This window comes from Cyrtonyx montezumae, unplaced genomic scaffold (assembly GCF_038088225.1).
Source record: "Cyrtonyx montezumae isolate F1298 unplaced genomic scaffold, pur_monq_1.0 scaffold_17, whole genome shotgun sequence".
NCBI lineage: Eukaryota > Metazoa > Chordata > Aves > Galliformes > Odontophoridae > Cyrtonyx > Cyrtonyx montezumae.
In genome coordinates, this window is record NW_027071903.1 from 11,954,673 (window position 1) to 11,971,555 (window position 16,883).

General features: G+C 40.4%; 1 protein-coding gene across 1 annotated transcript in view; it reads left to right on the top strand.

Annotated features, from left to right (window-relative positions):
* The first annotated feature begins 278 nt into the window (after positions 1 to 278).
* CHD9 (chromodomain helicase DNA binding protein 9) overlaps positions 279 to 16,883 on the top strand; it is a 79,545-nt gene continuing 62,940 nt past the window's right edge. The window contains exons 1-4 of the mRNA XM_065733274.1: positions 279 to 314; positions 6,832 to 6,909; positions 8,779 to 8,867; positions 13,073 to 14,676. Of these exons, the coding sequence (XP_065589346.1) occupies positions 13,240 to 14,676 (1,437 nt within the window). The 5' untranslated portion in view covers positions 279 to 314; positions 6,832 to 6,909; positions 8,779 to 8,867; positions 13,073 to 13,239. The remainder of the gene's footprint in view (positions 315 to 6,831; positions 6,910 to 8,778; positions 8,868 to 13,072; positions 14,677 to 16,883) is intronic.

Genomic DNA, 16,883 nt, shown 5'->3' on the forward strand with positions numbered 1-16,883 from the left:
CTCCCTCCTCCTGCAGCGCCGTGTCAGCGCGCGGCGGCCCCCGCGCCGGGCGCCCAATCAGCGCGGGGCTGAGAAATATGCAAATGCGCCCCCCGGCCCGTCCCCGCGGCTTCGCTGGGGCCGGTGGGGTCGCGGCGTGGAGCGAGTGAAACTTCGCCCCCGGCCCGGCCGCCCCTCCCGGCGTCGCTGCGCTGCAGCCGCTCTACGCGGCGGGCGGGCGGCGGGGGGAGGAGAGCCGCGCCGAGCCAGTCACGCCGCGCCGCCCTCGCCCGCTCCGCCGCCGCCCGCCTCTCCCGGCCTGCGCCGGCCGCCCGGTAAGTGCCGCCCTCGGCCGGCGGGAATCCCCCCCCCTCCAGGGGGGGTGGGGGAAGCCGCCGCCGCCGCCCCCGGGCCGCCCTGGCGGGGAGCTGTCAGGCGCGGGGCATCGCCTCCGCCTCCTCCCCGCGCGCGTGCCTCCTGCCGGGCAGCGCCGCCGCGTAATGGCGAACCCGGCGGTGAGTACGTGCGAGCGGCCGGGCTGCTCCCCGCCGCCTCCGAGCAGGCCGCGTTCCCGGTGCTCGTACCCCTGCCCGGCCCCTCCTCCCGCCGGGGCACGGCGCGGCGCGGCCTGCTCTCCTCGCGGCCCCGCCGCGACCCGTTTCCGCCCCTCGCACCTCGGCGGCGGCGGCGGCCGGGAGGGGGTGCGGGCCTCGGGCTGCGCGCCCTGCCGCGGGGAGAGGGGCGGCCCCGCGGCGACGGGGAACGAGTGCGGAGGGGAGGGAGCGGGCCCGGCCCGGGTAGCGGGGCCGCGGGATGCCGGCCCTGCGCTGAGCCGGGTGGGGAAGTGGGAGGGGGCGGCCAGCTCCCGAGAGGGGGTCCCCGCGGGGAAGGGGCGGCCGGCGAGGGGGAGGCGGGCGAGGATGTGCCCGAGGCTGCGTGGCAGGAGGGATGTGGCAGCCGCCCGGGCGGGCCGGCGGAAGGTCGGGCCTGGCCGCTGCACCGCGAGGTGACAGAGGCGGGCAGGAACTGGAATCGTTTCCTAAGGCGAAGCGAAGCGATGGGGAAGGAGAAAGGAGCCGCGTGTGGCAGCCCGCCGGCTTGGAGCCGTGACAGCGGGAGCTGCGGGAGCCGGGGAGGCAGGGCCGGCACTGGGTGAGGCGGCTGGGAAGGCCGGGGCTGGGCGGGCTGCGGGTCTGCGAGGGTGAGAAGCGGGGGCACGTGGCCGCACGGCCCCCTGAGCGGGTGGGGGCTTGGAAGGGCGCTCAGCTGTGGGAGCACGAGGCCGGGACTCGCAGCTGGCGAGTTCAGGGTGGGGGCTCCTTGCCGGCCTGGGGTGACGGGGCTGGGGGTGGCTCTGTGCAGTGTGAGCTTGGCATAGCGCAGACACGGGGCGTCTTGATTTTAGCGAAGTGGAGAGATTATCCCGTTTCCCTTTGAGGCATAAAGCAGTGAAATGTGGAAACCTCATAATTCCCTCTTTGCACACATTTTTGTGGGCAGGGTTAAAAAGTAGGTGAAGAGAGTTGGATTCTCGCACTTGGCTGCGTGGCTTTGACGTGAAGAGTAATGCGTGCAATTTCAGGTTTTAAGAAATGCTTTGCACTCCTCACTTTCTGCAAGTGCCATGAATCCTCAATAACTTCAAAATAACTCAAACTTCAGTTCCTGAAAGTTGTTTAACTTCAGCAGCATGAGGAAATGCAGCTAGTCTACGTCTATAGAAGAAATCTGAGCCCTTTAGCAGTATTACACGTACTTAGGGGGGACAAAATAACAGTTGGCATGAAGAGAGGGCTTTTCGAGTCTTTTTTGAGACTGAGATGAGTAGCCATAGAAAGTTATCTTCCTCTCAGGAAAGTTAGGCCCATGAGGCATAAGATCTTTTAGCATCTGTCTTTACACCTGTGTCATTTGACACCATCAAGTTCCTATTTATAATCACTGTGTTTATAATCGTTTGTATGCAGATATAAACGTGCTTAGGATTCAAGGCAGGATGTTAGCAGTTGGTCTTCTTTGATGATTTTCGCTTGGCTCTGAGTTTTGATGTATTGGTACATAGATGAACTTTTTGCTGGTGTCTTTCACTGGATGAGTATTTCAAAACTAATAGTCATTCCCATCTTATAATTTAACAGTTAACAGATGAGTAGCAATCTTTGGGTTTTATCTAGTCACGTAGTTTCTTTTCCCTCCCATGTATATTTTTTCTTTCAGGCTAAATACTGTCTTGTTCATTGCTCCTGCGTGTGACCGATGGACTTCCAAAGCACCATAGACTTAATTATGCAGTTTTTATCAACCAAAGAGAAAAATTATTATACTTACTCTTCAAAGTTCACCAATGCAGGGAGCTGTGTGCCAGGCCCTATGCATCAGTCAAGGCACATGAGGAGGTTAGAGGGAAACAGGTATCAGCTGCTCTGCGTTTACAGTGCGTTGTGAGCCATGTCAATTTGCTTTGCATTTACAGTATGATAAGGACTGGCACATAAAGTTACAATGTGTCTGCTGGTTTACTTCATGCTTCAACCACATAGTTGGGTTTATAAGAATTTATGCTGCTCTTCGTGTGATGATCAAGCTCTGTTAACTCATCCCTCAGATGAAAGCTGTTCTTTTTACGGGGAGAAGAGCTGCGATTTTTAGCCTTATACATTTTCAAGAATTTTGAGGAATCTCAGCACCTACTCATTTCACATGAGCTGCAGGTGCTAAATGCTCCTGAAGATTATTCCAGGAGTTCAGTATGTAGAAACGTTGTTGAAAGTACAGTGTGTTAAGAACTATTGTCAGTGCTGTTATCTAAAAGATGCAACTTGAACTCCTTTTAAGGGGCTACACAAGCCTTAAGACTGTAGGGAAGCCCTACTGTAGAGAACCTGCTTTAGCAGGGGGCTTGGATTTGTTCCCAGAGGTCATTTCCAACCCTTATGTTTCTGTGATACTGTGTGAAACAAATGTAGTTGGTTTGTTTCCTTTTTCAAGAGAGACTCTTTAGCGATGTGGGTGGATTAAAACAGAAATGTTGGCGTGATGCTTTAGAATTACCTTGTTTGTGCAACCCGTATAATAGCAAGATGGACTTTCATTCTAAGATCTTTTTGTCTCTTAGAACTTCACAATATAAAGTTTCCCAAAAATGTAAGTATTTGCATCCTTTGAACACTTTGAAAGTAAAACTGAGCTGGACCATTCTGCATGTATATTATGGGTTAGGATTCCACACAGTGTGGGATTTTTCCCTTTATATCACTCTTGAAGAAGTAGTTGTCCAAACGTTGGACCATTGTCTTCCTTGTGAACTTTTTGTGTGACTTATGATGAGGAAAAAGTTGCATCTGGAGGAGTCAAGTAGCATGAGGTTATTAACCTCTGGATTGCAGCATTCCACTTCTTTCCATCACTGCATGTAAACTAAGTTCTCAGTAAATTTTGGTACTTACGTTCCTAAGTTCTTCATGTGACTAATTTTTCTTGGTTTAACTGGAATCCAGAAACTTTTCCCATTCACTTTCTTTCCTATCCAAACTAGTTCAATGGATACTTCTGTATTCTTCCAGTGACCTGTTTGTATTTCTCCCTTTTATGGTCTCCATTCTGTCAAACTTAGGGGCAGTGTGATTAATGAACATTTAGAAATCTCACGGTCTGTCTCATGTAATGTGCTTTAATTCCATCTTTTAATGCTCTTCCTGTAGTTAGAAATAGTCTCAGGAATGTAGCAGATCTGCAGATGTATAAATGGGCAATGGAGAAAGCAGTAGCCTAATAGGCCCAACTTTCAAGAATTGATAGTTAAAGCTTTTGGAAATTTTTTAGGGTATTATTAAAGTAATAGTATCCTCTTTCCCATTTAGCAAAGGAAACTGTTACACTTGGATGTATTTCTGTTGCTCATTCACCACCCCCTGGAAATGGTTTGCAGCTCTTACAGTTTGCAGTTCTTTCAGTGCTGCCTTTGCTCTGTCTTCAGTCGTTAAGCTGTAAGAATAAGCTACAAGAAGGACTGCTTTTTTAAACTAGGAAGTCAGCAGAGATATATGGGTATACTGTGGCATCCCTCAATAAGGCAAAGCACTGATATTCAGCTTCATTCATCCAAGTTACCAGAGAGACATCAAGTATCAATGTCTTCAGGCCTTCAGTGTATGAGCATTTTACTTTTTCTTTTAAAGAAATAGTTGTGTTTTTGTTTTTTTTAATGATACTTACGTTTCTTGTTGTCCTAGAACATCAGATAGTTTGCAGCCAGATGGAAAAACATTTGCTTTGCTTTCCTGAAGACAATAATTTTGACTTTGTTTTTAATCTGAGTCGTATTAGCAAACATAATAACTGATTGCCAAAAGGTTTCCTTCTGCTTTGTGTTCTTGGGACTTTTTCCTTGTGTTGCATGAGCAATATTAGAAAGCTCTGTCTTCTTTTTGTTGCTGAAACTGAGAAAGGCTCCCACAATTTATTCTGCAAACGGCATTTGTAGAGCTCATTATTTTACTGCATTTTATGCTTAACACCTCAATAAATAAAGTTCTGAGTTTCTTAGAGGTGATGTCTGTATAGTGGCATGAAAAGGTGTTGCAAATCCTCAAGGGGATCTGAGGATTAAATTGGACAGCTGTTTTGTTTTCTCCTATGTTGTAGTGAAGCCCTTGTAGTTTGTGGCTCAAACTCAGAGAATCTTTCTTAGCGTATTCTTGGAATGGACGTTTTTGAGAAATGTTTGTATCAAATCTGCCTAGATTTGTTTGAAAGAAAAATTGCATGCAGCCTCCTTTCCAAAGGGTATGGAGTTGTGCAGTAGATGATTCACTTGATGGCAGCTAATGAACTATGCAGTGGCATGTCAGGACACTTGTTCTTTGAACAGTGTGGGCTCCTGCTGCTCATGTCCATGGTACTGTCATGTCCTCATCTGCTGTGGAGACTTGAAACTCGTTCGGTGTGGCTTGTTTGCATATGTTCACTGAGGTTTTTCTCTGTGTCAAGTCTGCTGCTGTTGGTCTGTACTTTCAGATTGTTGCCTGGAGTTAGCTGTAAAAGAAGCATGAGCCTTTAAATTGTTCTAGTTGGTATTTCTAGGTCATAACATTGCAATAGTTTCTAAGGGTGCTTATCAGACTAGAACATGGGAAGGGTTGGAAGTTAGTGCACCAACAGATGGTGTGTTGAAAGAGGGCTGTGCTGTGATGTCCTTTGTCTCTGAAAGTTTCTAATGAAATCTTGTTTTAGGCCACATAAAACAAGAAGATTTTCTTTTCTGGTTTTCAGTGTGTCATTTCTCCACATCTTAAAACTGCACTGTAGTTCCTCAAGAAAGATAGTGAAGTTCAGAAACACGTCTAATGCTGGAGCTTATGACAAAAGTAACTGTTGATTCATTAGAAACTCTATAATATATACATGAGGAATCCAAAGAGCAGCATGAGGATTTTGTTCTAACGCTGGGAAGGAGGCTTGTACAACTCAACTGCCTTTCTAGTGCCCAGAGCTACAAGTATGTAACAGAACGCTGGCAAATCTTGTGATCTGTGTTAGAAAAATAAGCAGAAACTCTGAAGTTCTGGAATCCATGAGTCTTCACAAGTATGCTTTGGAGAAGCGAAATGGTAGTAATGTTTAAAGAGGAGAATAAGTTATTAGAATAGCTTCCTTCAGTAGTCTTATGGCAGAATCCTTGACTTTCTAGCATTTATTTTCAGTAAAACAAAGTGTCTCAGGGATAAACCTTATGCTTTTTACAAGAAAATTGATGAAGCTTTAGTTATCCTTCTAGCTCATAGACTATTGTAGTTATTTTCCTTACCTTCTTTATCTGCTGTCAGAATTAATGGCCACAAAACATAAATGAGAAAGTGAGTGTATACACCTCAGCCATTTTTGTGCAACCTGTAATGCCAAGAGGATGGGTTAAAACTGAATGGAGACATGATGCACTGAAGGAGCTCAGGCCCGTGTACATGTTTTGCTCTGCACACAAGATCCTTTGGCAGGCAGGTGGAGGAGGTGGTTGAAAATAGTAATTTCTTAAACTGTTGCTTTTAAATTTTCTACAGGGTATTTTCCAAAGACCAAAGATATAAAAGCACACAAGAACTTTGAATAAAACTTAGTAAGTTGCTTTACTTGAGATGATGTTTTAATAAATAGACATGGCAGTGAAAATGATTATTTTAAACTAATTGAAATGGATAGTTTATTTCCTGTTCCACTACTATGTATAGAAGTCTGTATTTTGGTGTCAGAAATGAAGAAAGATCACTCTTGTTCAAAACTTTTTGTGAGTAATGAGGATGCTGTAGGGTTCTACCAGGGACATAAGAAAACCCTCATGCACATAGGGAAATACCTGTTCTTTCTTTGATTATTTTATGACAAAGCTATGTTGGTGGTGGAAGATATTTTTTTAAAAGCTTCTAAGATAAATTAATCTAGAACTAGGTACATATATTAAACCATTTCTACTTCATTTAATAAAGTATAAGCTTCCTCATGTATCAGTAAGTTTTCCCAATTTGAGCACAATTGAGGCTGCTCCAGAGGAGCCTTTATGGAACATTTTTTTTTGTTTTTTACTATATGACATTTAGCAGACACATATGGGTGTATATTTGTGTAACTGAAAGCTTGCATGTAGTACAGCCTAGTTGAGAATCTTTGGAGGTAGATCCTATTTTGCATCTTATGAAGGGTTGAAGTTTCCTTTGTGTTTGTTTTTCTTGGCACTCACTATAATCATTGATGATTCTTCCTGTCTGAAATATTTATTATATACTACTGTTAGAGTAATGTATTGCAGTTCTGTTGAATGTATATTTATTTCTTTTATGTTTTTTCTTCTTTTCAACATAGGATTTTTCAAACTTCTAAGTAGTCTGCAGCCAACACCATATTGGAAGCTGTTTGAGCAAGTGAACACTGGCCTGAAGAGTAAGAAACGTCTTATCTTTCTTGTAAGGATTTCTGGGGAATCTGCTGAGGAAGGGCAAATGTGTTCTAGATAGAAAAGAACTTAAGATAGTGCTTGTATTATGTGGTAATTACAGACAAATTAGGTTTCTGTTTTTTTTTTTTTACTGCTGGGATTTCTGCAGCTAGGATAAATTAGCTGATTGGCAAGTTTTCAATTTTCCTTATGTATTTTGATGCCTCTATATTCAATTAATTTATGTATTATAAAACCCTGGTACTATAGCTTTGAACAATGAATTTTTAAATAGATATTGAAATGCTGCATGATACCTACTAGAATGAAGTTCAAAAGCATTTAACGAATGTCTGGATGTGAAGAGGACTTTTGTGTAATGAGAGCTCTATGTGACATCACATAAAACTCAAGTACAAGAGAGAACCACTATGAGGATTTTTTCTTGCTGTTCTGATACAATTGCTATTGCATAGTGTAGATGATAAATGTCGATTGAAGTATTTTGTCAAACTTTACCTACTGGGTATATGTGTGTTGTAGGTGAATTTTGGGGTGAAAAAAATAAAAAAGCACTTTTTAAGAATTCCTTTTAACAGAGAGCAGAGACCTTATAGTTCTGCAACCTTAGAATAAGTCTTTAAGTTGTTGAAAAATACAAGAAGGGTCAATGTAATAATCTGTGTACCAGATAGCACTCAATAAGAAATTCTGGGACATAGCAGGCTTTTGTTAGCTGTTACAAGCAGTTTACATCTTTGACATATGTTACAATGCATGTGAGTAGAATAAATAATCATTGTATCAAAATCTGCTTCCTGATGAATTGATATATATCATATATATATATATATATTTTATAAAGCTTAAAGGTTGAACTATTAATATTCTAGCTAAGGTGCTTAAGAGTTTGTCACGAAGGTGCTGTTATTTAGGGACTGGAAAGTGCATGTTTGAAGGAAGCCATGCGTGTTAGAGACCATCACACTTCTGAAAGGGTAGAATTGCTTATGGAAAAACACGCTGACAGAATTTAAGTTTGTATACTAAATTATTCCAGGAGTTCAGTATGGAGAAACGTTGTTGAAAGTACAGTGTGTTAAGAACTATTGTCAGTGCTATTATCTAAAAGATGCAACTTGAACTCCTTTTAAGGGGCTACACAAGCCTTAAGACTGTAGGGAAGCCCTACTGTAGAGAACCTGCTTTTTTTTTTTTGCCTTGCTTCTTAAGGAAGGGGCTGGTTTTGTTTGCTTTGGATTTATTTGCACATGTTCACTAAGAGTCTTTACTTATTCTCCCTTTCTCTAACAAAACTTTTGCCATTAAACTGTCAAATGAGTTCAAGCCTCGTTTGGATTAAAAGAGAATATTGCATTAGTGAGCTCTTCTACGTATGGTCAAGGGGAGTAGTGGGGTAAAACTGTTCTGCAAGTATGCTCCTCTAGAAAGCCTGTGTCAGTTACTATTGGCAAGTACATCTGTCACTGTGTAATAGCAGAAACTTTGCTTCTGCTTTTCAAAAAAGCAAAATGTATAGAGCTTTCTGCACATAAAACTTAGCATAAAGCCTAGATTTTGTTTGTTTGTTTGGTCTTAAGTTGTTCTAAACTTCAATTTATTTGGCAGAGACTGCCTTTCAGTCTTGCAGAGCTGTGTGGGGCTGTTTCTCTTCACGGGATTTTTCCTAAAAAATAGGCTCCTTATTTATGAGGCATTTATAACATCACAGCTACTACTGGTTGTAAATTATTTCTGGTGTTCTTGTTTTTATGGAATCTATTACTTAATTGAGCTCCGAGTAGAGCATTTGCATAATACTGTTATTTCAAGTATAGCATTTGTGTGACTGGTTTACCATGTCTCATTTTCAGGTCTCTAATAATGAGGTACTCATCTGAAGTTAAAGCACATCTCTGAACTTCTTAATTCTTCATGAAAGGGATGTGTTCTGCATTCATGGGTAAGGATGATTTTGATCTTTACTTGAACCTTTTTCTTAAATTTCTTGTAAAATGATAATTTAAAAAGAAGCTGTCCCACACTCGGTGCCTGTCAATGTCTTTGCTGATAGAGGTTTGGTATTAACGGCACTGAAAGATATATTTCATTTATGTAAGAACTATTGCTTGTTATGTTGACTGACTTGAACTTCTGTGAATAACCTTCACAAATTAGTATTTGTTCCCAGGGACTACCTGCTTCAGAAGAAGGGAGGAGAGATATTTGAGGTGGTTTGTGTGTATGTCTTAAAATAATAAATACTAATAATTGGATATGTGCTCTCTTCCTAATCAAACAGACTACCTAAACAAACTTTCTCCTAATTCTCATGTTACCGTAAGATAAAATGCGTTTCTTCAATCTTTATTTAGTTACAGATGCCCCGGCACCATGGTACAAATACTTAGTACTTTGAGTTTGATAATAAACCAGCTCATCTCTAATAAATGTCGAAATGTTCTTTTTTGTCTTCTACGTTGCTTGAATTTTGAGGAAATTGTGCAGTCCCTTTGTGCATTTTAATTTTAACATGCACATTGATCTTTAAAACCGTAATAGACTATCATTTATATTGGAGTCGCAGTGGAAAATAACTTCTGTATTTAATTTACTGCAGCTTTTGAACACAGCCAAAGCTTTAGTTATAATTAAATCTGACAAATAATGATAGTGTGCATGTCATTCATTTTTATTATTGGGGTAGTAACGTCTCTATCGTTTATGAATATTATTCAGAAGTGATCAGTGTTTTGAGTATTTTTTTTAACACATTATATCGACTATTTCTTCTCGTGCTCTGTTTCATCTACCAATAGGTGGACAAATAATAAAAGACACAAGCAAGTCATACTCTTGAATGCTACATACAATTTAGCAAACATTTGGAAGCAAATCTGCTTTCAAAAAAAAAAAAAAACACAACAAAACCCACAATGGTGTCTGTACACAGTGTAAAACTCTTCCCTAGTGATGGCTACCTGCATTTACCTCTTCTTCTGCATGCAGTCTGGCTTTCTGTTCTGATGTGCTTCTATGGCTTTAGTTCTCATCTCTTCCACTAACTAGTCCCTAACCTCATTACGATGTGGCTTTTACTGTGTGTCTGGTTAGCCATTATTTCAACTTATTAAGTAAAAAAGCATGCCTTGGTTGAGACACCGAAGTGTAGAGTTGGCACTTTGAAAAATTTTACAATTATATTAGAGATACTTTAAAATATGAAGAACCTTGAAATGTGTTTCAGCTTGTTTGAGTGATACTGTTGATGTTTTACATTCGCTGTTGTTCAGTTTTTGTGCATAAATCATCATGACTGATGACTGAGAAGTTAAAATACAAGAGGAGAAGCTGGAATACCAGTAGGAAGCGTTGCTAGATGTCTCTGGGTTTCACAGTGTTTAAAATTATGAAATAAAATATGCAACGTACAAAATGTCATATAGTTGGTAATTATTGTTGCAGAATTTCAAGCTAATAGGGGCATTAACTTCTGAAATTCATGGTAGAAGACTGTAGGCTTCTAATTGCTTTGTCACTTCGTACCTCTATTGTGCTCATTTTAATTTTTAGTATTTTCTGTTTTGTTTGGACCAGTAACAGAAAATAATTCTTAGATGCAAATCTTGCAGAGGGATCTCACTAATGTTAAGCAGAGTCAAGATTAATGTTAAATCAATATGAAGTAGTGGTAGAGAACTTAAGACATACAAAGCTTTACAATTCATTTAGGTTCTAAAGCAAGTTCTGGATATGAGGGGCACTAAGATGTTAAATGGTAGCTACAAAGAGAAATCAAGCTTGAGATGGCTGTAAAATAAAATTATTTTCTGTAACTGTGATTTCTTGATGTGAAATAATTAGTTTTGGCAAATCAAGTTTTAGGAATGTTATTAGGTTTTGTTATATTCTGCCTCTTTTGCCGTAGTCTTCTTGGTTGAGTAAGTGTTCAAAAACTAGTTTCCCTGTTCTGATTAAAATGTGACTGCAAGAGGAGCTGTCCTTGAATGAGGAGTGTTTTGAGACTGGAACTATGAAGTACTGTCTGTAATTGGATTGTTAAACTTGTAATTGTAATCTGCCCAGCAGATGAAAGTTTTCAAAATATTTATTTCCTAGAATGCTCCTCTGCCAGCAGCAGGCAAAAGAGAGTGTTCAGACTTCAAATCAGTGTGACAGATCTGTTTGGGAAGGGGAATGGCTGGGTGTTAGTGTGCTAATGCATAGCTGTAGCTACTATCATTCTCTAAGTAAGAGAGACCGAAGAGGAGGGAAGAAAAGCATTTGCAGGAAGCATATGAAAAAGGTTTCCATGTCTGAATGTTTCTGTTACATAGAGTTGAATGTGAGAAGATAGGGATTTTTTTATTTTAAGGTAGGGTAAGAAAAATAATGCTCATGTGCCAGTTTGATTCAGAAGAGTGCCACAGTTTGCTTTCATCTGCCTTTACAATTTGCAAGCTAAGTGTTTAATGCTTGCATTCTCAAATACAGCAAAGAGAAACAAAAATTGCAGTTGCTAAGTAAATTTGGAGGGCTAGTTTTCTCCAAATTATTGAATTCCCAGGCGTGCTTTTCTTTTGGCTGACAAAATGCGATGCATTTTAGGGACATGAAAGCAAAAAGCTGGTGTAACAGTGCCTCTCTTATTGGAAAAAAATGTGGTGTTAGCATGATTTTCTCTTTTTCTTTTTTTTTTTAACTTAGTAATAAAATGTTATATGGTACCCTAATGCTGACACTATTTCATACTTCAATAGATGTGCTTAATTTTGGTGTCTTTCAGTGTGACACAGGATCAGTCTGTTCTCTTTATACATGGATCAAAAGTTTTATAGACCTTATCTTAACTTATTAGCATAAGTCAGGTTTTATTTTGACCATAGTCACAAAACATTCAGTGGTCTGAAAATAGAAGCAGAACAGATTTTCATCAGTTTGTTAAAGGCTATTTTTAATAGGTTCAACAGGAACCTTATATGTAGGGAGAATATTTCAGATTTCTAGGATGTCCATTTCTGGAGGGTTTTACTCTCTTTTTTTTTTTTCCTTGGAGAATTAATTAGTAAAGAATTGCAGTTGAAATAGAGGTGAATGTTAGCAGTTGCATTAGGAATTAAAAGCTGTGGTGTTTTTTATTTCTTTTTTCTTATGTTAATTAGATAAGTGTATGGACAGGGTGAAGGAATGATTATTCCTTGAAGATACTCATTTAAAGTGACTGCTTCTCTATTGTAGATGTTTTCTAGTTATTTGGGGAGGTAAACTGTAAGAGACATTTTCGTTCAAACATTTCCTGTTTGCTTTGATTACAGTATAAATGTGCAGGGATTTGTAATGAAAGTTGAAATAACCTTCCTTTTATATTCTTGTCTGAAATCCTTAATTGGAAGCTCTAATTGGTTGGTGATCAGTGATATTATAAACGAAAAAGCAAAACAACTGATGTTTCAAAACTAGGTAATAAAGTGTTGCTGAGCTGAAATTAGTTCTTTAGCTATGTTTATCTTTGAATCACTGTACTCATCCTCTTGCTTTTCTTTGAAATGGGGTACATTAAAAATCCTATTTAGGTGAGATGAGATACGGTTTTGTTTCAGAATGTTATTTAATGTAAGAACTGGAAGAAGTGAAGAATCTCAGCTTTTCCTGCTGAATCTAGGGTAACTATTATGAAGTGTAGTTTACTTCCTCTCAGGTTTCTTGTTTGACTGTAGAAAATTGCATACATTTCATATACTACAGTTTCTTTCTACAGCTGCTTAAGAATGATAGATGAGTGACAAAATGTATTTTATTTATGATTTACTGAGAAACACGAGGCTGTCCCAATTTGGTAGCTTTAATGAAAATAGCAAAGAAGAATCTGAAATTGTGCTAAGATAACAGAGCAAACTGAGTGGGAGATAATGAAAAATGAAACCAGCGTATTTAAAACATCACAAGTTATACTACATACATAAGGGTTAAAAACTGAAAGGGCTGTAGAGGACATTGACTAACAGCAAGGTAACTTGTAATAGACTTGCTTTAACTAGTTTACCAAGTTACAAATGAAATATCAAAAATCCATTTGTTTTTTGAAAAAGAAAGATGATATGAAGCGAAGTCTTCAAATGCAAAGCAGTTATGTGTAATCACCCTTTTTCTTTTTTTATTCTCCCATAGGATGTTTTAAACACTTCAAGACGAACGTTTCATCAGAAGCACTAATGGTTGCTGGCATGCCTTGGATAAGGTGGTGACTGCTGGATGTAATTTGTTTCTGTTTACTGCAGAGAGCCAAAACTGACTCCATTTGGAGTTGAGAGAAATAGCAGTGCAGACCTATCAAGATGACTGATCCTATGATGGATTTTTTTGATGATGCCAATCTTTTTAGTGAGACCTTAGAAGGTTTGTCAGATGATGCCTTTGTTCAACCCGGACCTGTTTCACTTGTTGATGAATTAAATTTAGGTGCAGAATTTGAACCTTTGCACATAGACTCATTGAATCATGTGCAGGATGCTCCGAATCAACAAAAGCTGAGTGACTTTGAACAGCTGAATCAGTACGATTCTCTGAAACTTCACCAAGTGAATCAGTCTTTTAATAGCTCGACAGACAACGTCTTATCACCACACTCTCAATTCAATTGTTCACCAATTCATCCACAAAACCAGTCTAATGGGATGTTTCCAGATGTGGCTGATGGTAGTCCCATGTGGGGTCATCAAACCACCACAACTGTTTCGAATCAAAATGGGTCCCCCTTTCACCAAGGACATTCTCAGTCTATGCAGCAAAACAAAAGCTTTGTAGCACACCATGACTTTGCCTTATTTCAGGCTAATGAACCGCAGCATCAGTGTGCCTCGCTAGGAACGCAGCAAAGCAGGAACAACACGGGGCAAGATGCTTTGAGTCAGCCAAAAGACTTCATGGAAGTTAACGTATCTACTTCTCATAGAGTCAGTGTTAACCACCCACCTCCGGTTTCTAATCCTTCAACTTCACAGCAGCCTCTGTCTGTTCAGTCGTTTTCTCAAACTGCAAGTGCTTCGTTACATTTTTGTGGGAATCAAGAAGGAACTTTTGGTGGACAGTCCCCAACTATTACTCCGTGTTCTGTCAACAATAGCCAACAATTTTCATCTCCTTATTCTTACTCAAGTAACCACATTTCTCCTACCAGCCTTCTTCAGTCTACAACAGCTCTTTCTAGTAGCCAGCAGACACATCCAATCTCTGATTTCACTGGAAGCGATGCCTTTACATCTCAAACGGGGACCAAGCAAGACACAGCTGAGCATATGTTAAATGCTAATACACCTTTGAATTCAAATAGTTTTCAAATGTTGCATTCTGCACATCCTCAGGGCAACTTTAGTAGTTCAAAACTCTCTCCTGTGAGTATTAGTTTCCCAGCTTCTGCTGGTTCTGCTTCTCAGATAAGCCATTTCACTGACCCTATTGAGAGCAATGGTTTTACGTCTTTGGATGATAACTTACTGCATCAAGTTGACGCTCCAACCGAACCGTTTACAGGACTGGACCCAGATGACCTCCTGCAGGAAGACCTTCTGCCACAGTTTGATGATTCTGCATTTGTTCAGGATAGCACAAGCCATGTTTTAGAGCATGACCTGGAACACCATATAACTCCACATTCAGTAACACAGTCATCTGATATTGTTCGGGCACAGTCTCAAACTCAGATCCATCCCTGGCATTCTTCCGTTTCTAGTCAGCATCTGCAAGACAGAAGTCGTGTAACCTTCCAAGGGCAGGTATGTGTAGGGGTTTGGAGCTTGGGACTTTGACCTGTCTGATTTGATTGATCTCGTACTGGTGCTTGTACCAAAGCAGGGTAATGAAGTCTCAGAGCTTTTGTTGGTAACTGGATCTGAAGAAGCCTGTGTAATTGCTAGCTTTGGGAAAAAGCTGTTGCAAACCTGCTTTCTCTTCTGTCATTTTCCTGCTGTTGTAGAACATGAGATCTGTATGATCTGAGATATTTATTTAGAGAAAATGAAGTCTATCCTTCTACTGCTTATTTTTCTTGAGTACAACAAAGAAAAATATTTGTTCTGTGCTTCATGTGCAAGTACTATGACTTACTGTATTTTAAAGTACTCGTAGCAAAATATTTTTAAGAGCCTTAGTAAGACCTACTGGTGTGGCTGATTTCCTGCAAGGATTGCTCGTTTTTGTTGTTCCTTTGGTCCCTTGCTTGGTAACTTGGTGCTCGTGCTCATTAACTAAAAATACTTTTTTGTTTGCTTTCATGTGATTAGTAGTAATGGAAAAGGCTATGCCTATTTTTGTTCTTTTACTTCTGACTGAAAAATAATCTGCAGTTCTTCCATAACATCCACGTCTACTACGTGGAGGACAAAAAAGCTTAACACTTGCCTTGTTCTATCCTAATGGGGTACAAGAGGAAATACACAGTGGAGATATACTTTTCATGTTGTCTGAAGGAAATTAAGTTTGTGTGAGCATTGAAGTTTATAAATTGAATTTATAAAAACAATGCTTCAGTGACTCGAGTATTTGAAATGTACAGTTTTATAGACTTCTTTTTCTGGAAGCTTTCTCTTGCAAGAAAGAAGTGAATTTGCATTGGTCGAAATAGTGAGTTTGTTTCTTTTATCTTACTGAATCTCGTGTCCATCTGTATCGCGTGTTTTGTTGAAATGCAGGGTGGTGTTTCTGGGTTGCTTTGCTCTCTTCAGGAGAGGAGGGCCTGATGCATTTGCCTCTGGTTCAGAAGTTTGCTGCTCTGCTGCTGCTCCTGCCTATGTTCAGGGAGCAGGTGACTTTCTATTCCTACCAAGTGAAGCTGTTGTTGGTGTTGTGCTGGCATGCTGTTGTTAACAGAATATGCATACAGCAGTGTGTTTTAAGGTTAGCTTGATACTCTGCATGATGTGGCAGGGACGTCCTCGTCTAGCAGCGAGCCCTGTAACCTTCCCCTGCAGGGCTGGGCAGTGTGTGGTGTGATGGGAGCTGTGTAGTGCTGCAACAAGCATGGTGGTGAGAAATGCATTGGGACAGTGGTGGAGAGCGTGTCTTGGTGTTTTGGCAACTATTTGTTGCACACAGCAAAGCAGTTTCAAGACTGTATCAGCCTCTCTGTCATCAATGCCTTGTTTGTAACAAGGAATAGAGTTCTGAGGCCTATAGAGTGTTTAGGTGTTTTTTTTTAGGTGTTACTTTGTCCCTTTACTGTATCAGCCTCTCTGACATCAGTGCCTTGTTTGTAACAAGGAATTGAGTTCTGAGGCCTATAGAGAGTGTTTAGGTGTTTTTTTAGGTGTGTTACTTTGTCCCTTTACTTTCCCTTTTACTTTTTCCTGGAAATTGGAAGGGAAACCGACAGAAAACATAGTAATAAAAGCTGCTCAGTTGTTCTTTATTTATGGATATACAATAAATTGTATGAATTGGATTCTGACCTTCAGTTTATCTTATAGAACAGACATTCAGCATTTCCTTCAGGAACTGGTCAGGGCAGCAGTAGCTGTCAGACAATCTCAAGGCATGCATCAGTGTGGTGAGGAGAGAAACAAACAATATAGAAGCCTCTTTAAATCTGCAGTATGCATCATGTGAATTAGTAATAGACAAGTATAGCAGATACTGATGCGACGTGTTTCAGGTGTCTTGTCTTTTTGCAATTCCAGGATGGATTTTGGTCCAGATTGTCACATCTGTTGCTTCTTTTTTTTTTTTTTTTTAACTTAGTAGAACATTGAATTCAAGATTAATTTGCTTCAGCTTTTTTTTTTATTATTTTTTATTTTTTTACAAATGTACATAGCTTAGCTATAGTGGGAACAAGTGTATGGGGGAGTGTGTGAAGCTGGTTCTGTTTAGTTCAGGAGTTAGGCAGTATGGGGTTTTGATTTCTTAGTACTGATAGGTAAAAGCAAAGAAATATTTCCCATTTAGCAGTGTTTCATACTGGGTTTTCTATGCATAGAGGAAACAA